Source organism: Hippoglossus hippoglossus, chromosome 24, assembly GCF_009819705.1.
Source record: "Hippoglossus hippoglossus isolate fHipHip1 chromosome 24, fHipHip1.pri, whole genome shotgun sequence".
Lineage (NCBI taxonomy): Eukaryota > Metazoa > Chordata > Actinopteri > Pleuronectiformes > Pleuronectidae > Hippoglossus > Hippoglossus hippoglossus.
The window spans coordinates 9,302,482-9,329,160 of record NC_047174.1 but is presented as its reverse complement, the minus strand read 5'-3'; the positions used below and the strand labels follow the sequence as shown (position 1 = coordinate 9,329,160).

The window sequence follows — 26,679 nt, the reverse complement described above, 5'->3', positions numbered from 1 at the left end:
AAATTGTTAACCACCAGTTATGATAGATATTATGATATTACAGACTTCGGCATGAGGAAATTTTCGGGAATTTTAATTGAATACCAAATAAAACATTCATCCATAAATAGTTATGTGCACAAAGAGAGTATAAAACCCTCTAAGAAATCTGAGGCCATAGAGGTGGTGAAGAAAAAATGTTTTTGTCCGTGTAGAATAAAGGATCTGACGACAGTGCTGTTGTCTTTTTGGTGAATAATGAGCCACCACACATGCACAAAATCCTGGTCTGTATCTTCTAATGCATTCTTTGATGGCAGACAGAATAGGTTAATGGAAAAGAATAACCTCACTGCGAACAGCTGACCAATAATTGATGAAGTTCAGTCTTGTGAACATCCATTTATTTGACCAGAGGAATCTGCCTTAGAAATTATTGGGAATAAGTCTCTAAAGTTATTACATACAGTATGTAACATACATGAGTAATAAAAAGCTACAGGCTACATACATGTATAATATTAAACTATGAGCTACATGTATAATATTGAAGCTACATACATGTATAATATGAACAGCATCGCGTACCTCCTCCTTAGTTTTCTTGGAGATGACCCGGAACCAGTCCCCGATCATACTGAGCACGGCGGCGAAGTACGCCAGGCCCACCAGGATCCAGAACCACACCACAGGCTTGTAGTAGTCCAGGTACTCTGGATTTTTCTCTGAGGCACCTGCAGAACCAAAGACGTCATATCATCCATCAAAAAAGCATGTGTTCAGTGTTACTGATCAAACGATGTCAAACTGGGAGAAAGAACGAAGACAAGCAGATTTAAAAGAAGGCTTGATAGATACAGTTGGGTCAGTGGAAACTAGAATTACCGCAGTGCGGAGAGTTAGTTAATCAGTGAGTCCAAGTGAACATGTGTACTTTGTGTGGAATTTGAAAGAATTCCCTTGAGGTGTTCCTGAGATATTACATCCACGAGGCAAAACATGCGATTGAGAGTCCGAGTAAATATTTGTACCAAATTAGAAGAAATGCCCCTCTAGGGATTCTTGAAATATCGAGTTCACGAGAATGGGACGGACGAACAACCCGAAAACAATTTCACCGGCGCAGAGGCATAAAAATACAGGACCGTTTTGTACGAATATAACAAAAGTGGGCAATAAATAAGGACCAATAAGCAAGAAAACATTTACACAATATCACATACACTGTAGAGAAAAATATTCTGAGATATATGTATACATTTAGGTTTATATGGTAAAATTCGAGAGATCGTTAAGGGAGAAATTTGGTCCTCAAAGTTAAAAGCTCCCTGAGGCGTGTTTGATCATTCGCAATGGTTTGTGCGAGTTGGTCCTTGTTTTGTTTTGACTCACACGATTTCAGGCTTTTCTGTGATATTTAAATAAAAAAAGACTTGGGAATAGATATTGATTTAGATAAGCATATAGTATATCTGTAAACTTGCGGTCATACCGCATCTACAGAAAAATATAAAAAGTCCTTTCCAGGTGCTAACATAACCTTTAGTGTGTATAAATGTCGTCTCGTCACTGCCCACGTTCTGTACCTATGGATCGATTCTTAAAATATCAGCAGGGATGAAGTAGCACCGGCCGACTGCTCACTGTGCGGTTAGATAACCACCCATCACAGCACCAGTTTAACTAACAGGTCCGGGCTGATGAATATACTCCAGCTACCTGGGTTGGCAGAGCTGCCATTATCTAATCTATAATCATTAGGTCTGCTCGGGATAATTTAATCTAGCTGTCCCCCCCCATCTGCCTCTCTCGTTGTCCGGTCAGTGAACTCATATGTATTTGCTCACGCACATGGGTGCCCCCCACCCTCCTCGGCCCCTTTCAGATAGATTCCCATCCATCCTGAGAAAAGACGGACCAATCACAACCATTAATCTAAAGTGGAGCAGGCTCAACACGATGACTGATCTGCCATATTAAATCAAATGGACGGTAAATTTAAGATTAAACCGCTGCATTAACAGTGTTGGTTGCTGCGTCACATGTTTTGTTACTGTGTTGTTGTGGGTCCAGCTGATTGGGTCCGGGGGGGGGGGGGTTTGCTCAGCAATCGTTAACGGCGCCTTGGAAATTGAAAATGAAATGTGATTTGGTCTGGAGATGCCTGGCTATCTCAGCTATTGAGTTCAAACAGGTCACGTCAAGCGAAAACTAACAGCTCCCTCACACACAGCACACACAGCACACACAGACACACACACCTCTATCGTTCTGTCATTGCACATATACTCTTATGAATACTCATATTTTACATTTATTAAAAAAATAGCTCAACATTAAAAAAAATATTGGTTTTCTTGTTGAGCGAGATGAGAAAATTATTATAAATTATTTGCCTGGGATGACCGTGGTCGTTTCATCATTTTGACAAACATCTGTTGAGTCAGACTCAGTCAACCAGAAATCACTCAGCTATAAAAACAAACACAGAGATGAAAGACGGCCTGCATGTGAATACAAAGAGCAGAAAATCAAATGACCCTTTTCACCGGCCACGAAGTCCCCGAAGCCGATGGTGGTGAGGGTGATGACGACGAAGTAGATGGACTCGAGGGTGCTCCAGCCCTCGATGTGCTTGAAGATGACGGCCGGCAGCGCCACGAAGATGAGGCACCCGAACAGGATGAAGAGCAGCGTGGAGAAGACGCGGATCTTCGTCCGGCTGACTTTCCATTTCTGTGGGGAAATAAAAGAATTGCTGGTGTAGAAAATAAACTTTTTACCAATTAGCGCGAGAGAGACAAGGGGAATGCTCGGAAGAAATTCATCCGCTCGACAGGGGTGCAGAGGCTACGAATGCAGAGAGTAGGTTTGAATTTTAGCAGGTCTGTGTTACCTCGCAATGTGGCGGAAATCTCTATAGTATCTCGTTAAAATAGCATTGGCTTAATGACCGACATGAACATTTTTCTGTTTGATCAACAGGTCTCGCTGACTTCTTGTAGTGCACGACCTGCACTCTCTGAATTTCTCTCTGATTTTCCTACATGATTTTCTTTGTGATTCCTCCATCTAGGAATACATTCAATCCTTTTCCAACGTCTCAAACCTCCGGCTGTCAAGTTAATTTTACGTAACTTTTCGCCCACTCAAGCTGCACATGACTTGACGTGCCACGCATTAGCGGGAATATCAAATAACTCGGATATTTCACATGCAATCATAGTAGCATGTATACTAGCGGATGCATCACAGCTACAGTCTGTGCTGCCAACTGTAACTGTGAGGATTTTCATTAGAGGTGACGCCTGCACTCCCTCTTTCTCATCACATATTCGGCACTTAGTGCGCTCTGTGTGCTGCCGTTCCCTCGGCTGCCCTTCCACTTGAGGTGACTGCTTTCAGCTGGTTCCCCATGTCTCCTGCTCTCCTCTTCCCCCCCCCCCAGTTATGAGAGTTATGTAAGCCTGGTGCTTCCGAGGGGGGGGGGGGGGGGGGGGGAGCACGGGAGAGCAGACAGGCCTCAGAGCACCAAGTCTGTGATGTCTAATGTCCTCGCTGCACGGCGGAGTAGAAAACAGTAGTGTACAGTTTACAGGAGCAGATGAAGTGAAGAGTAAACAGTGATGTTTTCCAAAGGGACTAATGAGGTGGAATGTCAGGCGGTGTCTTCACTGCACTTTAGAGATTTCAGCAACTGCTACAGTTAATCAATTTCCATTGTTCAAACAAGCTGCCAACCTCTCAGCTCGCCCCCCCCGGGAGAGATGCCACGGAGCCAACAAGGAAACAGTCGTAGTGTTTAGTTTTTATTTGGTTTCAGTCGGCCGTTTCCTGAGTCATTGCTGCTGTCTCGAGATTTTGAGCCATTGCAACAAAGCTACAAAAGCTGTAAAGGAAATTAACCTGGGTACGATAATGAAATGGTGAAGGGATTCTCATCTTTGTTGCCCAGGTGTCATTGCTGAGTGGGTCCACATCATCACTGTACCTAAAGATGGACGACGCCTTTCTTCCTCCTCCCACTATCCCGAGATTAAGCCAAAATATCCTGAATACGAACAGCCATGTTGCACGAGTGTGTGCCGCTGCAAATCAGAGGATGGAGCCGCAGTTTCGAGGTCCCATAGATACCCGCGCCAATCACAAGTCACTCCAAGCTGTCAATCATGCGATGCAATCAGTCTTTAAAGCATCAATAACTAATTATAACCAAACTTTACAGAATATTTTGCACTTGAACAAACATCTAACTGTGACTACTCTGTCTATGAAGAGACCGAGTTTATGACCTATATTGCAGCCAGCCACCAGGAGGCGACTGAGACACTTTGGCTTCACTTTTGGGGAGCTGTAATGTCGTCCATCTTTACAAACAGTACAGTCTATGGTTCAGCTCCGTGGCCGCCGATGAGACCTGGGTCCACTGACGTCAGATTTAACACAGAAACATGAGATAAATTCTCCCTCATTTTGATATTTTACACATTATTAAAAAACTAATTTGCATTGTATGCAACGGCCCTGATAACCCACTGCCACCTCCAGGTGTCAACAGCTACTCACCATGTCATTAACATGTACGTGCGACTGTTAGAATCCTTCATCATATAGCTGAATAATCCGTTTTTTTCCCCCTTTTGAGTTGCGTGCTGCTTTATAGGAATCCATTCAAACCACTTCACAGCCACACTCGACAGTGTTATATTCAGAAACTAATTACAGTGTCGCAGTGTTCCCAAAACCGACTCTCAAATCAACTGTAACTGCTCCCAAAAGCCGACATGCATTTATCTCATATGTCCCCCAGGTACTGAGGATGTAAATTTATTTGACACCTTGATAATAATCATATTTTTCTTTTTTGCATTCATAGGATCTCAACCTAAGTCTTTAACATTTCTTTTAAAATGTGTCTTTACGGTCTATAAGCCTGTTTTTCTTCTACAGCATGTTCTCCACCATCTGTTTTCTTAATGAAGCACACTGTTTCCATCCATCTATATGGAAAAGGTTAGTTATGATTTTGTGATTCATTATTAACCTTCCATAAAAATGTATCAATTAGCTGCACTGTCGATTTCATAAATGATTTAGTTCATTAAACAGCAGAGGTGATTCTGGTTAAGTAGCAATAAAGACAAAACATCAGCTTATACCTTAGAGTCTTGTGCACTTGCTCTACTTTTTGGTGGTTGATGCTTCTTGATTGCCACTGTTCCTGTCAGATAGCAAACTTGTTCACAAGCATTTGATTGCATTGGGTTTTCAGGAGAAGCCAAATCACCAACTATCCCACAGACTCTCCTGCACAGTCCATTGACACTGAATAATGGTGCCTTCTCAATGTACTTGTATTTTAAAAGAGGTCAGTGTGTGACTTGCAATGTGGCTAATAGGACGAACATCATTATTTTAGAGTGATGCATTAATCTGTCTGTGTGTGTGTGTGTGTGTGTGTGTGCGCGCGCGCATTTCACTGCCATAAACAGACGTACATGAGTAAGTTCGGTTAAAAAAGGCAGAAAAAGAAAAAGCTGATTTAATATAAAATAACTTGTTTACTGAACTGAGCGTCCACTACTGAAAAAAGCTGCCTGCATTACATTTCTCTGTCCTGGGCTCTGTTGACATGGCAACTCAATAAAAAAAAGAAAAAAAAAAGCATTTCCTTTCCACATGGTGAAATACCGTCTGCTGAAGTCTGAGGTGAACACTGATCTTGCTCTGCAGTGTTTAAGATCATCCACTACGCAGCCGTAACCTTGACACATGGATATCGCAGCAATTTATGGAAACATCTCCGGCAATACGATTTTACAGCTGCCCTCGCCCTAACTGGATTGAGTTGTAAAACGATTGATTAAAACGACTCATTGCACACAGCTAAACACTCAGAGGCGATAAGAGGTCTCACCACTATCATCTTCTCCACTTTGGCGATGCCCTTCCCAAAAATGGTCCCCAACTGGTCGCCGACGCCAGCCAATAGGAATCCAAACAGGGGAATCCCCAGCAGAGCGTAGATTATACAGAAGATCCGACCTCCTTCTGTGTGAGGAGAGATGTTCCCAAACCCTGAGAGGAAGACGACACAGACAGAGATAATTAGTCCATCGGGCAAATTTATTTATTTATAAATGCATTGTTCTTTATTTACTTCAAATCTGTGTACTAACGTTATCCCATCCTCCCCCCAACCCAGGGTCACACAAATACAAAGAGCAATAACGAAGACGATAATAGGAATAAACATACAAATATACATAAACACAGAGATAATGATATATATAATATATTTAAGCAATATTAAGAAGTTATATGTTGTAGTACAATCAAACAAGTGTAAAGTGAAATAGTTGCAAAGAAGCATTTCTACATTTTGGGTCTTTGAGAACATTTCATTTTATAATGGGTCTATCACTAATCAGAAGGTTTGTTGTTCAAGTCCCTGGCATATTGAAGTGTCCTTAGGCAAGATGCTGAACCCCAAACAGCTGTGACAACAGGGTGTGAATGAGTGAATGTGACCTCTGGTAGATAACAGTAGAAATAAGTGCAGAAAATATAATGCAGTCTATTTACATAGTGATTTACTTGAATGCATAAATCTGTTTGTTGATTCAAATATATCCAGTGAATGCTGCGTTTCTCTGCAGCAGCAAATATGTGGGTTTGTAATTTATTGTTGCAGTCTCTTTGAGAAGGAAAGTGTTTTTCTATCCATTTGAATTTGTATTGCCTTATTTTTCTTACTTTGCATGTTAAGCACTCTTCAGCTCTTCTTGTTTTGGACTCTATCTTGAGAAAAGAGAGACCCGGTGAATGCTTTGTTTCCTCTACAAGTGCAAGGAAGTTTTGCTAGTGTCTTGTATCAAAGCGGTGAAGGACAGTTCTCGGAATTGTGGTTCTTTCCAGAGTATATACATATATTTTTACTGGCAGCTGTGGCTCAGGAGGAAAAGAGGTTCGTCCACAGCTCCTTCAGTCAGCATTCACAAGTGTCCTTACTGATACTGAAGATACAGAACCCTAATCGCCCCTGACGGTAGTATTGTATGAGTGTATGAGTGTGTGTTTTGTACTGTAAAGTGCTTTGAGTGGTAGATAAAAGTGGAAATGTGCCATAGAAATAGTCAATTTACCATTAATGTACATTATAATTTGATCCAAGCTGGTAGGAGATGATACAAGTATAAACTAAACTCCTCACAAAGCTCGACTGTGAATACGTCAATCTAAAAAACAGCTTTGAGGAATTTCATTAGAAAAGAGACGGAGGTCTGAGTCAGACAACACTTTATAATTCATAGTCTGTTCTAAGCAAAAATGAAAACTAAAAAAGGAACAAACGAAAAGACACACAATAGGCTGTACATAGACACACACACAGATCCATCACTGCTTCACTGCCTTTCATCTCCAAACCCATAATCATGTGCAGCTATAAAAAGCACACAGGGCGAATACAGGTCCATGTCCTGGTAAACAAAACCCAGGACCTATACCTCACTGTACATAAACCTGACTGCATGAGCTGCATTATTTAACATTTCATAAGGCATCTGAATTACGAACTCCATCCACTTCTCCTTTTTGTTGCAGTCATCAGTCTGAGGACAGGAGCTGCAGGCGGCCTCCTAATGACCTCACAGTCTCACTCTGCAGTGAGGTGACACTAAATATGAGAAGAATCGTCAATCAGGTCTCACTAATTTCACGACTCGATCAATAGCAGACAGGATGCCTGATTATTTGTTTTAACAACTCCAGGTGTGTCCCTGCATAACAAATGTCAAATCAGAAGCGGCACTTGCTTTGTCTGGTTTTTAACAAATAAAACGGAATAATTCAACTCATCTTTGAATTATATAACAATATCAGTGATGAAAAGCAACTTACATACACCTAAAGTATAAATGTCACACGATGGAAGAGAAACGTGGTATTCATTAGGGGAACTTTATCTCGTTTGAATTCGATTAGGAAAACAATTAATTGCCCTATTCTGCTATATTATTAATGATAAAGTAAAACAGCCTTAAATGAACATTAAGTATAAAAACATGTGCGGTGAAAAATGGGGGAAAGTACTGATTCATTTAAAAATGCATGAAAATATATGGACTGAAGATTCAAGTGTAAACTGTGGAGAAAATGACTGTTTTTCCACCTGAAATGATAAAATAAAACCGTGCTACACTGTGGGACAGGTTTATAAAAGTGAGTTATAATCAATATTCGGTACAGACTTGTTTTGATCTATACACTGTGGGGAATGTGATTTTCAGCAGGAATTGCTGAGACATAACTCAGGGGTCCCACATGATGAAGTGCAGTGAGTAACTTTTACTGCCAGCAGGAGGGAGGGAGACAGGAGAGGCAATGAGATGTGAGTTATTTCAGTTCATTGTCAGGTAAAAGTGGGGGGGGATACCTTGGCCAAGCCCCAACAGTCTCCCTAGAATTCAATTAAGCCGCACTAAATTACACATGTTTATAGATATCAGTCCAATAAATATGCCTGAATCGTCAAGATCCATTAATTATTTCCTGGGAAATTGGTAAATATTTTTTTTAAACACCCTAAATCACAATGTTAAAAATCCTTCATCGAATCTGATTGAATCCACCAAGTTTCAAGAAACATGCAGAAATCTGTATTTTTGCTCTTCCACCTCTAGCTGAATAAAGTCAAGCTTGGTGATTAGAAGCAAACTGACATTATCGTGTCGGTTGATGATCACTGTCATGGAATTGGCACAAAGACTTTAGGAATCTGTTCTGTGAAATGTGATTTTGTTGCACAGCAGCATCAGCGGCAGAACATTTTGTACCGATCAGACAAAATTAAGGTGATTACCAAGAGACGGCACTAAAATGATATGCTGTGTATGCTAACAAGCTGTTTTCCATTTCTGTGCACTTTCACTTTGCAACCTTCGTCTTGATGATTGAGTTTTACACACAGAGTAAAATATGGCTGAGAGCTGTGTTTTTTTTTTTTTTAGATAAACTGCCGCAGTGCACTTTATGGGACAACATCATCACTGTATGTTCAGTCAATCCTCAGTAAATCTGCCTTATGTAGAGAACAAGATGTACATCACAGCAGCACCTGTGAACGACAGAAAGTACATTTGTTGATTCTCAGGTGAGTGATGTTCCGATATCGAAACCAACATCATAAATGTCTCCGAAAATACAGAATCATAAGTATACAAGTGTCTTTCAGATAAAACTACAATTTCATTTCCCCCAGAAATCACTTCTTTGCTGCTCCAAAACAGCAGCTAACTACAATGGAAAGTTCTGCAAGTAAAACCGAGAAACGTATAAAAGACTTCAGTTTCAGGCTATTTAAAGGAATTAATCATGTATTCCTACATTCATTCATTTATTTGTTTTTTTCCTTCACTTATGAGTATTATTCTCTGTATGTATTTGTTTTTCAAAGGGTTTAACTTGAGCCAGGTCATAGAACAATATCAATCATCACTTCCATACAGGGTTAGTAGTACAGATGTTAAAATACACTCTGCCTTCACGTGATTGCTTAAAGACGACATATTATTGCAAAACTGTAACATTTTGCTTTTGCCAACTAATCTCTTACTGGTGAGCAAAGGAACAAGCACACAGTTAATGCAGCGCAGCAAAATGTAGAAATGTTTTTTTGTGCTTAGCAAGTACAAAATCAGATCATTTCAAAAAGTAAGCTGACAAATTTTAGAGTAACTAGAGAGTAAAGTCCTATTTTCATAAAGGAAGGTATTACATTTAACAAATGGAGGCTGAGCTCTGACAGGATGCTAGAGATGTGAAATGGAGCCCAGCAGCCCTCTTAAAACACACACCAATTTGTCAAGGTCCGATTGGAAGAGCCAGAGGAGCTGTCAGACAAGCCGTGTGTGTGTGTGTGTGTGTGTGTGTGTGTGTGTGTGTGTGTGTGTGTGTGTGTAGCTCTCGCAGCTGGATGTGACAGAGTGAGTAATTGTGTAAAAAGGAGCATGGAGAAGAAGTCCTTAAGACTGAATGAGGACAGGACCCTCACGATCATATTCATATTAAAGTGTCAGATCCCGTCAAGCTGCAGTTCCTGTTCAATGTCTCAGAGAAAAACCTGTCACACTGCTGCCTCATCTTCCACATTGACTCTATATGAACAGAATATCAGTCTATGCATCCAGGCATTATCATCGTTATCTCCATCAAGCAGGTTACGTCTCTCAGTGGGATTACTCAAAAACTACTAAACCAATTTCCATGACACAATGAGGAGGGGTGGAGGAGGAATGGGCGGATCTTGCCTGATCAATAACACACAGAGAAAGAGAGCTGGCCTTGGGGGAAGAGTGCACTCTTCAAACAGCCCTCTAGTTATCATCCTCTCTACAGTGCAGCAGCCGTTCTATAACCTGCCTGTTTGCAGCTTTCTTTCTGAAACTGCAAAAGTGAACTGCAGTAATCGAGTCACGGCAGCTTCAGACCGACCAGTGAACCAGGAAGCTGCGCTGTTGAATCTGTATATTCAAAATTCGGTGAGGCTTGACTCAGAAGGCAGAACCCGAACTGCAGAATCAACTGACATCGTTATCCACAACTTCACTTACGTTGCTAAGTCCCAGCCTCTGCTACTGGGCGCCTTTTTTTTTTAATTCAAATTTGAATAGTATTGAAGGTAAAGTGTGTCCAAATCACACTAAATACACTTCACTGGGCTCTTAGTAATACACATGCCAAGTGTGAAGCTGATAAGATGAAGAGTTCTCGAGATATTTCTTCATACGGACAGAGATTTATGGAATTATCAAGTCTCTGAATATTGCTAAATCTTAGCAACTCACCATTGAGACACATTTCAGGAGTAATTAGAAATAAAGGTTTACCTTTCAGTGGATAAAGCTTCCCAACAACAAGTCTCAAACTAGCTCTTTAGTCAGTGTGTCTTTGGCTGAGCCAGACACTTGGACCTTTATGTTCCTGTTTGCAAGTCTGGGTATTTTGCCAGACAAAGACTTTATTTCTCTCAGAAGAAAACACTTTTTGTTTTGTTGCTGAGAACTATATTTCAAGACAGTTTTTTGTTAAAGCAGTAGCAAGTGCAAAGGATCGTGTTGACGCAAGTGAAATATAGTCTCCTGGTGTAATAAGGAGCAATCTGTAAAATAAGTGTCTGATTTTGTTATGCCAGAGCTATGTCATGTCAAAAATACCCTGTGTCCCTGCAACAAGTGTTATCAGGAGTCTACGCAGAGATAAAGAAGAGAAAGGAGTTGCTCAAGAGTAAGAAATTGCTTTTTCTTACCGATGGTGGTGATAACAGTTCCAGCAAAGAAGAAAGAGGAACTGAGGTCCCAGAGGCTCGTCTGATTGGATGAATTTCCCGATGGGTTCACACCCGCTCGAACTGCAGAAACCACTTGCTGGAATGGAAAAGAAAAGGAACCAAAGAAAAAGTTAGTGCACAGTCTGTCTCTCAGAGGGACAGTGATGTAAGGCTGAAGGAACATGAGAAAACCAGCGGTGTGCATCCTCCATTCTTAGGGAATAAGCGACAGCCAAGAAAAATGTCCAACCAAAACCCAATTAGGATCTGTGAGAAACAATGAGGAGCGTCTGTCACCTTTATAAAATGCAAGAGATGTTTTACATACCGGTTTCATTCTTACTGGCTAAAATGGGTGTTTAAAATGTACAGAGTTGTTAACATTTGCATATTTTATCTGCTTAAAAAAAAGTCACATTTAAGGCTGAACTGAATTCTAGAGGGTCAAGGATCCAGATTTTTGTACAAAATACAGATGGTCAAGGAACACCCACATTTTCGGACATGCACCATTTCTATTTATGCAACTCAGGCGATGGAAAGGGAAATAACTGCTTTGGTCTGAATCCTGCAAAGGCACTAGTGTCACACTTGGTGCTGCTTGGTTCCAGATGTAATAGGGCCTCATAGGTTTGCATGAGTTTGCATAAGACAGCTTTGTGTGAATCCTCTGGAATCTACAATAACACCAGCATGATCAAATATACTATGTCAAAGTGGAAATGTTTGGTCATGTAGGAAATGTTGCATAGACAGAAAAAGACACCAAACACTGGGTGAGTAAAGATTTTTTTTATACGAAGACAAAATCCAAAGCGTTCAAAAACAGACAAAATAACCCAGGACTCTTTTAGCACCGACCTTGAAGGATATTTTTACTAGCATGAAAAACCAGAGGTGCGCACAGGAAAGAAAACAGCAACATGTTTTCCCACTCATGGGCTGAGCTCACATGACAGTAGACAGGAGTAAAGCCAACAGCTGGAGGCAGCACACACCACTGCACAGACTCTCGCTCCCACTGACACCTAAACACAGACATAAGGAGCTGAGGCTCAGACGCACACTGGAGGATCAGCATCTAGTTTGTACTCCAGCATTCAATACAAATGTTCTGATGTAACACCACCAATAATGATTCCTTGACTAAATTAAGCATTTTAAACAAGTGTAACATAACATCCGCAACAACGGCTTCTCCATGTGTTAAAGGGTTTTGCGTCATAGAATTAAAATAAACATGTTAGCAGAGTTGCGTTTGCCAAAGAACCTGAGGCGGGCCTGAGCCCACGAGCCTCGTCTCTTCAGTAGAGTGAAAAAACTGAGATTTGAAATAGAGTAACTTTTTGTTACCCGATGTCCTTCTTACCCCACACAAGAGATGTAAACATGAAATGACTCAGTTCGCTATAGGATTGTTTAAATAACGTGAAGAAATAACATTTATTGGTTTTGTCAACTCGTGATATCCGCAGTCACACAATTAGAGCAATTTCTAAAGTTCTCTCTGTCTCACCACACATTCTCACCACACACGGATTCAGTTCAGTTTTAAAGTTTCACACAGGCTCACATCAGTATCACAGGTTTTGGTCACATTAGTTAACAAACACAAGGAGTCATGTTTGGTTAAAAATCATATTTATTGCTGTATTTTTGACACTACATTGTGTTGTGCATGAGGCGCACACATTTAGTTTATGCTGTTTGTCCTTATTTGATGTATTAATTCAGTTTCCTTTGTTGTTGAGTTACCATGTCTGCTGCACCTGTCTTCCTTCCTGGTTTGGCCAAAAGATGTGACTGAGGGTGGAGCCTGATTAAATGCAGAGGCTCAGTCAAATGGACAAGACCAAGTGTTGCATCAGCCTGGGGGGTAATGGGGTTTCTTTGTATGAAGTTTTATTTGTTGTCAATTTGTTTTCCCCCTCATCTTTTCCTAATGGTCCGATCAGCCAGTTTATATGTCTCCCCTTTGGCTTATTTGTCAGATCAGTTGTTTTGTGGCCTCTTTAAATGAGACCAGTTATCTACTTAATTAGCTTTTTTGTCACTCCTTTGCGTTTCGGTATTTCTGAGTGAACTAAATCACATCTTTTAAAAAGTAGTCTTGTGCTGATCAGTCCTTTGACTGCTTGTTCCCTGACAAAATTAGTCAAATCACATAATAATGCTGATTGAAACATGTTCACATCTATATGAAACGTACTGGTACAAGCTACTAGTATTTATACCTCAACATTTTGCATTTTTTAACCTGTCAGCCAGTCTGTTTGTCCACCTCTGCCTGAAATCAATGACCCACTGTCTGAGAAAGTGCTACGAATTTTGAGTGGTAAATCTTCCTAAGTGGCAATATGTGCCGTGCTAGAGTTAAAACCCATGAGCATTAGATGGTCAATTTCTCTGAATGTTGTGTTAGCCTGCTCTCACTGGGGGTTTTCAGCTCACTCAGTACAGTTCCACTGCAGAAAGACAAAGGGGTTTTGTGCATGTGGATTCTCAGTATCACTACTGAGAGGAAAGCTCAGATCTCAGAGGAACAGCAGCACTGAGATTATGTTAATAAATTGCAGAGGAATACTTCACTGGACTAAAGCTTTTATTCCCCTCTGTATATGAGGGATATTTTTTCCCACTAGGTCTAGTGTGCTTTAAAACCTGCATCCGCAATATATGTAATTAATATCAATAGACCTGCAGGAGCAGAGAAGAAATAATAATGATGTGGTATATAACACTACACACAGTCCTCTTGAAATGGAGTCTGTGCACACACACACACACCCCCACACTTTATGGCCACTGCGATATCAGGGTGTGTTTTGCAATGATCCATCTTCCTTGGTGAATCTAGGAGAGCTCTCATTAACCTATGACCGTTGAGCGTGATAAGGCCGAACAGGTCAAGTGTGTAAATGGACGAATAATGGATTGGAAACTGAGGGAGCAGGCACCGATGTAATGACACAAGGTGATCATGACATGATGGGTCAATAGGTGGAGAGATAAAGGCTGATGCGGTTGAACAGTGTGATGTAATCTGTGTCGCTTCCCTGCACAAGCTAACACAAGCAAAAAGAACAGTGTGTATTTCACAGAGGTTGGTGCCTTTTCCTGATCTTAACTATATACACACATATTGTAGAAAGAGAGAAATTCAGAAATGTTGACATTGCACATAACTGAACCTTTCTGTCTGGTGATAGGGTTTAACTACCCTCAGTGGTATCTAACCATACAGATATTCTTCATTTGTTCAAAACCATGTAGATGAAAGATATTATATTTATGGTACTTAAATAACTGCTGTTAATAGTTTTTATAAAAAGGGGCTTACAGAGAATTATCACCCAGTACTGCAGTTTTACTCAGCCCAACAAAGCGTTGTAGCGTCTTCTAGTCCATTGTTTTAGTTTTATGGTTTACAACTTTCACCCTCATTTGACATCGTTCAGCTTTTAAAATACATCACTGTTGCATAATTTATGTCCACACTACTTCAGAGTTTTCAAGCGTGTGAAACAGAGAAGCTTGGATAGCCTACTGGCCCCATTTTAGTTTGAAAACTCCAAGACTGCGTTGTGGTATGGACGGGCAGAAAACGATGTTAGGAACCATGAAGCGAATCCTCTTCCTGATTGGTCCTTATTCATCAGGACTCAACGACCAGTTTTCGAATGCTTCACTGGAGGTGTTCGTATAATGTAGCCTTATGGACAAGCAAACGAATATTTTTCTTAAGGGTTGTTGGAGACCACAATAGAGCTAAAAGGGGCATGGACATGATGTTCTGCTGTGTCTGTTGGATGTGTAAAGAGGCAACTGTTACTGCTACATAGCTAGCAATAGACTTCTGTAATATTCAAATAGCGTCTGGCTTATGAGTAAAAAAGGTCCATACAAATTGAGACCCCCAAAGGACAAAACTGATTGACACAGAGGAAATAAATATATTCACAGACAAAAGGTACATTTTGTACAAAGGTGAATTATTCCATAATTAAACGTTTTTGTCAGTTCCATCTCTCATAATTCCCAAATACAATAAAGGAGACAGTTCAAAGATAGAATTCTGAAACCCTGGCTCCACTCTTCCTCTGAAATAATCATGGCTCAGTCAGCCCCTTTGTTTTCCAGCCAAAGCAGCCATATTAATTCAGTGGTTTGGCACAGAGTTGTATGCAAACTAACTCCGGCCAACAGAAATGATAAGACAGGATAATGTGACGACCACGTTGGCGGTGTCCAAGCTGAGCACAACAAACAAGGAGAGACGGAATCCTCTGAGCTTTTTGACATCACTCACTTTTTTTTTTAAATTACTCCTTTGAGAGGACATCTCTCCACAATACTCTGTTGTACTGGATTTGGATCAGCAAGAGAATACAAAGGTTGATGTGTGTGTGTGTTTGTATAAATAATTAAGAAACAGTGAGTGGGAGACACAATAGAAGAAGAACAGAAGAGAAGTAGTTCGGTCGGGCTTTTGTCTAGAAAAACCCCAAAGACAGCAGTTTCTTTGTTAGTATTGTTCTTTTAAAAACAGGCTCATAAGCCTAATAACCTAATAACATTAAGACAACATTATGTTCTTAAATGCCCCGTGCAGGCCCGGCTTCCTAGTGTTCCTCAGCTCAAATTGTTGAGCAAGCAATCACTGCTGTTAGTTTTGCAGAGAGAGCATGTGTATAGTGTTTATTTTTTTTCTTTCTGGAAACTGTAATGACACAGTCTGATTCAGCAGAAAGGTCATTAACAGAAGGAGTCGAGGAGAGGACAGAGGACAGTTTGCCGTCATTATTATGGGTCTTACAAGGGCACAACCACACTTTCGCCCATCTGTTTCAGAGCAGATGATATCCTTGAATATAATTAGACAAAAAGTAGAGAGATTCAAATTGAGCTGATGTTAGTCGGAAAATAGACGAGTACTCACAACACAGTGTGCTCAAAACACCTGAAATTCTCAAATTAAAGTAAGGAAAATGGTTTTGTGAGCTATTGCAGAGATTGACCAGGTGAACTAAAACACTTGAGTAGTTGACCAATCAGGTTTCTTCAGCGCAGCAAGCCCCACCCCAAAAGTCCCTGTGCTTTCTTATGCCTCGAGCAGGGACTTTGTGTGGGGTAAAAAGAAAGAGAAAGTTCCTGTTTGGTGGAAAGTATCTAGATGCAATCCTACCTCAGGAACTTTCCCTGTAACTGGACACTGGTCCATGCATTGGAAACACACAGTTCCTGCAAAGGTTCCTAGTTCCTGGGGAAAGCTCCTGCGGTGGAAACACAGACAGATATTCTCATCCCTGGAGCTACAGTGCGAGTGTTGCTAAAAAAGAAAAGTGGTGCAGTAAACAAAGAACACTGGTGTTTATAACCGAGGACTCAGCTGCTGATACTGTTACTGCCTCCAACTCAATTAATCTCTACCATGTAAAATGTTTGCACCACCAGCTGAAGCAATAGAAAGCATTATGGGAATTGTGCTATTCCAATTATTGCGCTGCCAAGGATAACAAAAAAGATAAAGTCTGATTACAGTATCAAATAATGAAAAGAATAATGAGCAGCATGAGCATGTGTATTATTTGCTATAGTTCTGCACAAGAAACGTTGTTGTGGTGTGTTAATGAAATGAACCAATGGATTTAAAAGGGGTTTGGATTCAAGAGACCACTAAATTCATCTGTCCAGAGATCCACAGTCATCAGGTCCCCTCTGACAAGAGAACATTATCTAACAGTCAATCTGATCTCAGGACAGAAATCTACACCATCTTCTAACATAAACTTAGCCTCTCAAAGCACACAATTGTCAGTGGGGGTCAGTTTTAACATGGTCACAACCTACATGAGCTTATTTCACTGAATGTCAACACAGTGGACAAGAGTGAAATAACACAGAAAACAGAGATTTCACATGTGGCATCTAATTCAACCTCATACATCCAAACCTTTAGAAGACAACATGGATGTAAATATCAGTCTCATATCCAGGGAAATTAATAAATAAATTTCAGTATAAAGGTGAATAACAGTTAGACAACAGTGAGCGTGAGGATGCTTTGGCACTGGGATGCAGTATGTGACTGGGAGCCCCCTTTGCTGCTCGAACAGATAAACCACTGGGATTTAAAGACCTTTCAGCTCTGGCACATTAGAGCAGTAATCATCATCAACAAGTCTAACATGCCAACTGGAGTCCTCAGGAGGAAACGCTGCAAATCAAACCTGATTGGTGATGAGATCCAATAATCGATAAAGGAAAAACCATTACACCAGTAGATCTCTTTCATTAGGAGACTCCTGTCTCATCTCTGATATTCATAGTGGAGTTTTATTCTTAGTTTTGCAATTGAAAATGAATGAATGTTGAAAGAATGGATTTCACATTCTGTTTTTAGATTCAGTGCGAGTTGATTTAAATTCAATTTGTTCATACATTGCTAAAAGAGAGTCTATGACAGGTATTGTGATCAAACAGGAAGTGAGATGTCAAATCATGACAGGAAAAACATTTTCTTCTTTTTCTATTTTTATGAAACCGCCTCCGGCACCACAAAATAAATATGTATAAAGTCTTTGTCTTTGAGTCTTCAACAGCGTGAAAATCAGGCTGAAGCTCTGGCAGCACTTTACTCCCAGCGACTGTGTCCACAAGGCTCAGGGTTAGAGAGTGTAAAGCTGTCTACACACTGATGTTAACCTATTGTTTTACCTTTGTCTTTCAGTGTAGAAAATTGTATAAAAACATAATTAATAGAAAACAGCAGAACATATACCACCGCCAAGGTCCAACAGTCCCCTAACATTCATTCAAGCTGCACCTTGTTACACACACCCCTCCCACATAGCGAAATAGTTTGGGCCCGGATCTGGCCCCGACTGTCTCACTGTCATCCAGCTCATATACCACATGGGATGACGGAACTTGGGCGGTCTGCTCCTGTTTGCCAGATCCTGGCCACAAGTAAGCCGTAGCAATACCGTATGTCAACCAAAGGTGCCGTAGGTGGCCCAGATTTGTTTTGTGCTATTTGGGCCATATTCACCATTTACCACATGGACCACTTGAGGTCCACATCCAGATTACACCTTGCCAGGAGCACCACATGTTTGCCAAAAAAGGGCCACATTTGCTATTTTACAAATGGACCAATTTAGGCTCATGAAGATCCATGACCGTGTCTTTATTATCTGGTAATGCTAAAGAAAGTGATTTAAATAAATCCTAGATCCGCTCGCTGATCCGGATCCACAATAATACTTATTGGGTTCTCTCCTGACCCAAACTGCATCCTTCCGCCAAGTTTTGTGGTAATCCATCAGGTTGCTTTTACGTTATCTTTCTTCCAACAACAAATCAACAAAGAAATGGACAGGGGTGAAAACATAACCTAAGGTATTTCGTCAATCATGAACATGAACACAATAGCCTACCTTCACCAGATCTTCCAGCTCGGAGGAGTTGACGCAGGTGTGCGTGACCAGGAAGTCCAGTTTTTGTGTGAGAATGGTCAGTTTCTGGTAGCTCTCATATGGCTGCTCAAGAGCCCGGAACACCGTCGCCCCGATTATCAGGTAGAGCACCACCAGGAAGAAGATCGCTGACACGGTTTTCCACCTCATGACTGTAATCCGGGTGTCGCACTCATCCTCCGGAATGTTCAGCACCACAGGATTGGCCGAGAAGGACAGGCGAGGCTTGGAGTTGTGGGCGGCAGACTTGGGGTCAAGAAGGTCAGGTGCAGCCACTGCAAGGACGGAACTGATTAATGTGGAATTCGATTTATTTCCATAATAATAGACTCACCGCAGGGTTACTCATTCGTCACATCCCTATGGTTTTTACCAAATCACTATTGTCTTGCCAGATTAATCGCAGCAACCTTATCACGGTCTCACAACGTTGCAGGACAGAATCATTTTTCACTGTCAATTCTGATGAGAATGTTCTCGATTAATCAATTAACTGGTCTATAGAGTTTGATGGAAAATGTGCTTGATTATTACAATGCAGCCATAACTTTTTTTAATGTCCTCCCCTTCAAAATAAAGGAGAGGAAAACGATTTTCAGTCAGAAATATATGACGTTAGAGTATGAAACACTACCAATAATTATCGCAATATAATATTAATGAATTGTTATAAATATACCAACTGTCAACTTAAAAACGGAAATTTTTAAAAAGGGACAACATCACCCAGCCCTAATCTGAGATGTTAATGTATACGTGCTCACTGCGTCTGTATCATTACTGTGCAGCCAATTCCTCTCACGTCTCATTTATCCCATCCTGCAATAAGCCAGTAGGACAGCGCCTCTCCACAACATGCAAAGATCTGCAGGAGCTATAGAGCTGCAGGTTTCCTTCACACAGCGTTCAATGCAATGTGTGCAACAGCTCCACAGCACCTGTACTTCTCCAACACCGACATCAACAGTCACATCAGTATGAGCTTGATCTAACAATGGGAATCTTGACTTCTACTTGAATTCATGCTCCTTTATGACTACTCAGGTGTTAAGTTTGTATATTCTGGGGGAATAGATGATCACAACCTTATCATCATTTCACTCCACATATATCAATGGGGCACATGTCTCCCTACAGGACTGTAACCAAAATACTATTGTGATTATTTTTGTATTGCTTTTTGGTAAATAAACAGCGTGACTGACTGCAGGCTCATGAAAAATGAAACAGTCTTTATCTCGGTCCTGTTTTCCCAACAGCTTGCTTCACTAGATAAAATTACATAATCACCCCATCAGCTCCCGATGGCCAGTATTTTACCGTAAACAACTTATGGAGAGGCTCAGTCCGAATAATGAGCTGAAACCATCATGCGCAACAAACGCGTCAAATAGGAATGAATTTAATATGATATTTGTGGAGTTACATTACTATTACTGTGATTTTAACATTATAAATTATAACAAAACTACCAGGAAGAGATTAATTTGTGCAAGAGGAAGAAAAAAGCCACATTTCTCTTCAATGAACTCACAAATAACCTAATGTTTCTTTTAAAAGAGCACATTTCATTATTCCAGTGCTGAATTCCAATTAGTTGTTGATGCACTTACTTCTCAACCATCCCTTCTCTCTATCGAAGCATCTTTTATCCAAGAAAGCGCAGAAAAATAAAATAAAAAGATCCTCTTAGAGTCTTTTCCTGCCTCCGGGGCTCGCACCGAGGGACGCGTCCTCTCTCCTCCACATGGTCTCAGAGAGCTGCTCCTCCACTTTTTTTTTTTTTTTTTACAATCTCCGGAGAAAATACATCCCGGACATCTCGTTCCCAGCACAAGACGCGCTACGACGCAGAGTAAAGGGAGCAGCGGGTGGAACAAATGGCCACCGCGAAATCCAGCCAGGTGTGTGGAAGCATCGCGCCCCGGACGGTGCGGGAGCGTCACGCAGGAGCGCAGCGGTTCAGAGGAGGCGCATCATCCAGTGTGACACACGCTGGATCTGCTGCACACTCCAGGAGGACCGTGGGCCTCTGCCGTGAGGAGAGGGAGAGGAGAGAGAGGGAGAGAAGAGTGAGGGAGTGAGGGAGTGAGAGAGGGAGAGAAGCTGCTCCCTCCTCAGCTCCTCAGATGATTCAGCAGGGGCGGATGGAGATAGAATTTGGGTGGGGGCCAGGGGCACAATTGGGGAAGTGGGTTAGGATTGAAACCCACAAAACTAGAGTAAATCAAGATGTACAAATTTCACACGCTTGTTTAATCAAGATCCATGAATTGTTCTCTGAAGAAATGCAATGAAAATCTTGAAAAACATCATATCCAAGCGTTTAACGTAACGCATACATGTGAGTGCGGCATAAGGTGTAGAACGGCAGTCGAGTTTCTGGAGGTGAGAACATGAAAGACGGTGTTGAGAATTGTCCAATCACATTAGCTCAGAGATTGCAGTCCATGAAAGTGGGATGGTCCGGAGAACTTGAAGCAACCAAGTAGACAGCTGCCCCTGCTCACATGAGGGAGACATTACCGCAGTGACTCCTGTTGACGGACTGCTATTGACGACACATTACAATGGATGAACATAATGTTTTCGTTGCTTCAGTCACAGTTGTTCAACACAGGCTGTGACTCAGTATGAAGATAAAATGTTGTACATTATGAAAGACTCTCACAGAAGCTGTCAGCCCGGCCCACTGCCTGTCTTGAGAGAGGCTGTGCCTGCAGGAGCACACTGACAGATGTGTTAATGCCCTGCCTGCAAAAACATGATGTTTCGTGATTTGTACATCATTCATTTTACTGAAGAAAACCTTGACCCTCTTGCCTGGAAGTCACCATCATCAAAGCTTTTTGTGTTCAGTTTTGGTCTCAAGGACATTTTGCTGCTGAGGGAGAGAAAAGCTTCATCCTTGCTGGTGCACTGACTTAAACTGGTGTCCTCCCAGTCACATGCACACGTCTCACATCCAGGCAACAGCCGGCTATTCAGTAAGTGGAAGCAGACCTCAGGTTGAGGTGGCTACATGCCCTGAAGGGCAGCTGTCAGAACATGAATTCAATCCATCTGAATTAGCGGTACAGTGTGTGTGTGTGTGTGTGTGTGTGTGTGTGTGTGTGTGTGTGTGTGTGTGTGTGTGTGTGTGTATATGTTTGGTTAATATCGCACACACTGTGGCTTATCATTCACCTCATATGCAAGTGTGACCACTAACAGACATTATCTTTCATTGATCGTCAGTCGCTGTTGAGCTCCTTTTTTCTGTTCGTGCATGGAGATGGGTCCACAATATAGATTGCATTTGCATGAGCTGCTAATGTTAATTGAATTGAGACTTGCACAGCTGTGATGTTCGTCTTTGGTGCTCTGACACTCTCTCACACACGCACACACGCACACACACACACACACACACACACACACACACACACACACACACACACACACACACACACACACACACACACACACACACACTCTCTCTCTCTCACTGAAACAAAAATAGAAAAGATATATATTGTTGCTGTGCAGTATGATTTCTCACATGCACTAATGCTCCTCCTCTTAAAATGCTTTTATTAGATTGTGTCCAGATTTCAATGAAGTGCTTATTTCTTTAATCAATTTCCTGACCCTCTCATCATGTCTGTGCCCTGAACAATCATCCGATGACAGACGATATTTTGAAGTGATGTTTTCATCTCTCATCCAAGGTACGTGTCTGTGTCGGGTTTCTTTCATTCAGGAGGTGAACAATCCAATGATACCTGCTGTGTGAGGCAGTATAGTTATATAACAATGATGAATTATTTCTGTGGTCCGCATCAAGTCTTTGATTCACTTGTTTGCAAATTCTTTTTATTCTTCTCAGAGACACACTTTGTGAATACAATGTCTTTGATGCAGCTTCATGAACCTTCACTTGTTCCCATTCTTCATCCAATTACCGTGAAGTCAAACATCTTCTATATCAGTGATTATTTTCCATAGTACTTATAATTTAACTCCTAGACTATTTATAAGGTTAGACGACATGGTGGCTACCCAGGAGTGAGGCCAAAGAATCTGGAATATGCAGTTCATAATTTAACCTAAAGAGCCAAAGGTTTTTGAGTGGTGGTTTGAGTAATTTGCTGTAGTGACAGAACATCCTACTAATCAGGATATAACTCTATTGTGTTAATTTACCCACTTAAGGCACCATAAACCAGCTCGCTGTTTATTTCTCTTAGAGGGCAGCCACTGTGTAAAACGACCAGATGGAGACTGAGAGAAAAAAGCTGTCTCCAGCTAACAGCACTAAACCAGAGACAGCCTTTGACATTTATGCTCTAGTCAACAAATGCTGTGTCCGGATATCAACCCCGCTGAGGCAGAATTTTCTCTCTGCTCCGTGTCCTCCGCAGAGGTCAGAGGTCGGTTTAGGCAAGAGCCGGATTGATTAGCTCTCAAGCAGGATGGACACTTGGAGTTTACCAGGCTTCTGCTGCTGAGATACTCTTCACAAAGGCTTCCTCCTGGTGCGGTCGTGTTTTGGCAGCAGAGCCACAACACTGCAGCTTTGCCTGCTGTGGGACTCCGACAGTCTGCAACTCTGTCTGAATTTGTAATTGTGAGTTTGGTTTACTTCAGGGTCGTTAGATGGCCCCGGGCGATAGGGATGTGGGCTACATCCATGTTCATGTTTACACGTTGTACACTCTACGATTTGGGAACAAATTGAAAAGTGATAACCTATAATATCAGCCATCAGTGCATTAACAGATTATATAGACGCAAGTGGACTATTGGTAGCATTAAAAATGGCAACCAACCCATTTTCTGCTGCTACAAATTAGCCCCTTGATATAACGTAACGGAATCTCACCAATGTCGCATTTTTTCTTTTCCTCCTCTGCCTTCACTTTCCTTTTAGACTCTGTGGTGTGACCAATACATGTGTTTCATGGCTGATATGAATATAACAAAGCTTCTGGCAGCGAGGTAGCGGCATGGGGCCTCGTTACAGGTTTTCCGACCGTGGTGTTGTTACAGTCTCCTGTACGTAGGCCATCATAGAATGTTAGGGGGTTCTCATGAAATGTCAATGCTGTGGACTGACGTAATCAGGCGTTCGTGGAGGCCCTCTCTCGGCTCAGGGCTCCAAACATCGCTTTTAATATCACCTAACATTGGAGTTTGTCATTTATTTGAATCTGAATCTATTCAACCAGGGAGGTTCTTTTTTCACACAGATTTCCATTAAACTCGGTGGAGGGATGGGACATGGGTCCAGAAAGGAACTTTTTTTTTTTTCCTTTTGGACATTGGGAGATAGTACGGCGCCCCCTTTGGGTCACAGCATTGCATTCTCTCACAATATTTTTGCTTCACTTCACAATACATTGCATGACCACGCAAAAGTTTTGTGTTATCTCGCAATAGTTGCCCGTTCGCATCATGCAACAGTTCAAAGTAAATGTTTGTGATGTGATTTCCCTTCATCACAACTTCATGATTTGTCCATTATAGTCGTTTCCGCTCCTTCACCTCACTTTTCTAATTATTTCTGAGTGGAGATTTCCACCAGACAACACAACAACATGCCTCCTCAGAATCAGAAGAGGTAAAAATCAATTTAGAAGCTTGAATCTCCAATAATAAAACTATTACAGTCCAACTCCTGCACGATGTATAATGACACAGGAGGCTTATCTGTAAATTGGCTGCCGGCTCAAATTTATTTCCTATCTGTGGCTCGGCTGTGGGGGGGGGGGGGAGGCCACACACAATGGAACAAAAATTCAATTTGCAAATAGAGTTATAAGTTAAATGACCTGGATTTCCATTGACTTTGAAAGCCTCTTATTTATGGATGTAATGTAGATGCAAAAAAAGGAAATTAGAATTAAAAACATGGCAGCTCTAGAGATATGAGGGATGAAGACGCTCTCAAAACATTGTCAACAAAGGGATGCATCTTCATACGTATGTGAAATAACTTGCAGAAGAAAAGCATTTTATTATTTGAAGTGGATCCAAGTAGTTATTTGTGGACAGAAAACGGCCAGATGGATTCATTTGTCTCATTTTTCATCTCATCTATAGTCTCCTCGTGATGTATAATATCACGCGTCAGCATCTCTCGTCCTTTGCTGACTGTTTCCCCTGAACAGCCACTGTAGCAGGAACATATGGCTTTTGTTGCCTGACAGTAATCGTATTATCGGTGACATTGTTGCATTAATGGAACCTATTACCATAGTAATCTCTCCTAATGCCCCAGAAAAACGCCAGGCGCTGGTGGAGCGAGACGTTTTACAGTTCACCTGTAACCTCTTTGACAAAAACGTGCTTACAAAGTGGTTTCTCACAGAAATCTGACACTAATTAGACTTCAAATTCTGACCTATGTGGCTCATTTATAATTTATTGATTTCAAAGATCTTCCAACACAAAAATTATACATCTTATCCTGCCATGCTCGATTTAGTGGTGTATATTTGCTCTGTTTGCACATTGTGTCTTATGAACAAAAAGTTGGAGATTAGCCACCGAATGCTTCACAAAGATCCAGAGCTACACAAAAATATTGCAACTTTCTCAGTTTCAAATAATAATATTTAGTAAAACAACTTTACAGCACTTGTGTGAACGAGGTTATAAAGAGCTTTTATAAAACGGCACAGAACAAAATAGGACACAGCAAAAATTAAAGATCAAACATTTTTATTTTATTCTCTTGTGGGCAAGGTTGCATCGCAGAGACTTTTATTTTTAGACAAATGAAATGCACCTCTGCACCAAATCCTGCTGAATCGTTTCTGCTGACGCTGCAGTTTCAGGGACTTTGCTGTATATGCAATGATCGTGTTTAGATCAATATGTCATCTATAATCACATTTACGGACTTTGTGTTGAAACATCGTAAAAAGAGGTTTCTGTGAGGAAAGATGTCTGTGCAGGTAATCATTCATTTTGCTTTCATTGAACTTACACCATGTTATATAAATGTTAAAGAGCAAACAGATTAACCAGATTCTAGGTTATAGAAGAGGCTGTAATTGAATCCATGATTCCACTTAATTGCTCTTTCAAGGTTTCTGTTTTTAATATCAATCACTGACCCTGAGGTGAAGCTTGAGAGCAGAAAAAGTTTCATACACAGTTGGCACTCATGTGGAAACGGTGTCTAACCGGCGTTGGTCTCAAGCTTCTACCTCATTACCCTACGTTTAACACGACGTTGCACATTTTTTGTCAGGTCTGCTTGTTCCAGTCGGTGGCTCTTGATTGCAGCCGCAGCTCAAAAAGAATAATAATCCTGCTTTCACCGTAGAAAAAGAAGAAAGTCTTTCATCTCCTGCTTAGTCAACTGAGCCCTGCGCAAAAAAACAATCATCACGAACAACTGAGCGACATTTACTCTTGCACGTACACATGAAACACCTACACGGGCACACATTCACATGCTCTGGCCTGTTAAATGAAGACACAGGGTATAAACTCACTCTGGTGCCTGCAGCGTTTGAAGTGTAAAAGCCTGGAGAGCAGATCTGAAGTCTGCAAACAGTTTGTGCTGCTACAATAATTACTTGATAGTGTTGAATGGGCATTCATCAGGATGTGAAGGGCACCTCTTGCACATGATATACTATCAAAGCAGTTGAATGGGTTTTAGGGGTTGATGGCTACAGTATTTCCCCAAACTCTGAATATATTAAGATCTATTTACCTCGTGATGGCAAAATACATGCAGGACAATTTGTTCACAACAAAATACACACTAAGACAGAGCGTGAAATGAACCAGTGGAACAAATGGGTACTATGAAATCCATCCAGGTGTCTCGTCTGACACACAATGTCCCAGTGCTCAGTCTCAGCATCTGTCCGGATCCAGTGCTTTGTTTAAATG

General features: G+C 41.2%; 1 protein-coding gene across 3 annotated transcripts in view; it reads right to left on the bottom strand.

Annotated features, from left to right (window-relative positions):
• The window catches only part of LOC117758432 (potassium channel subfamily K member 2-like), a 34,507-nt gene extending 13,659 nt beyond the window's left edge, over positions 1-20,848 (bottom strand). For all 3 annotated transcript variants that reach the window (XR_004613287.1, XR_004613286.1, XM_034580106.1), the window contains exons 1-6: positions 20,400-20,848; positions 18,748-19,061; positions 11,288-11,405; positions 5,897-6,057; positions 2,520-2,715; positions 568-713 (exon numbers count right to left, since the gene is read on the bottom strand). Coding sequence is in view for 1 of the 3 variants with exons in the window: in XM_034580106.1 (XP_034435997.1) it covers positions 568-713; positions 2,520-2,715; positions 5,897-6,057; positions 11,288-11,405; positions 18,748-19,061; position 20,400 (936 nt within the window). In the remaining 2 variants the exon portion in view is untranslated. The remainder of the gene's footprint in view (positions 1-567; positions 714-2,519; positions 2,716-5,896; positions 6,058-11,287; positions 11,406-18,747; positions 19,062-20,399) is intronic.
• Between the last annotated feature and the right edge of the window lie 5,831 nt (positions 20,849-26,679).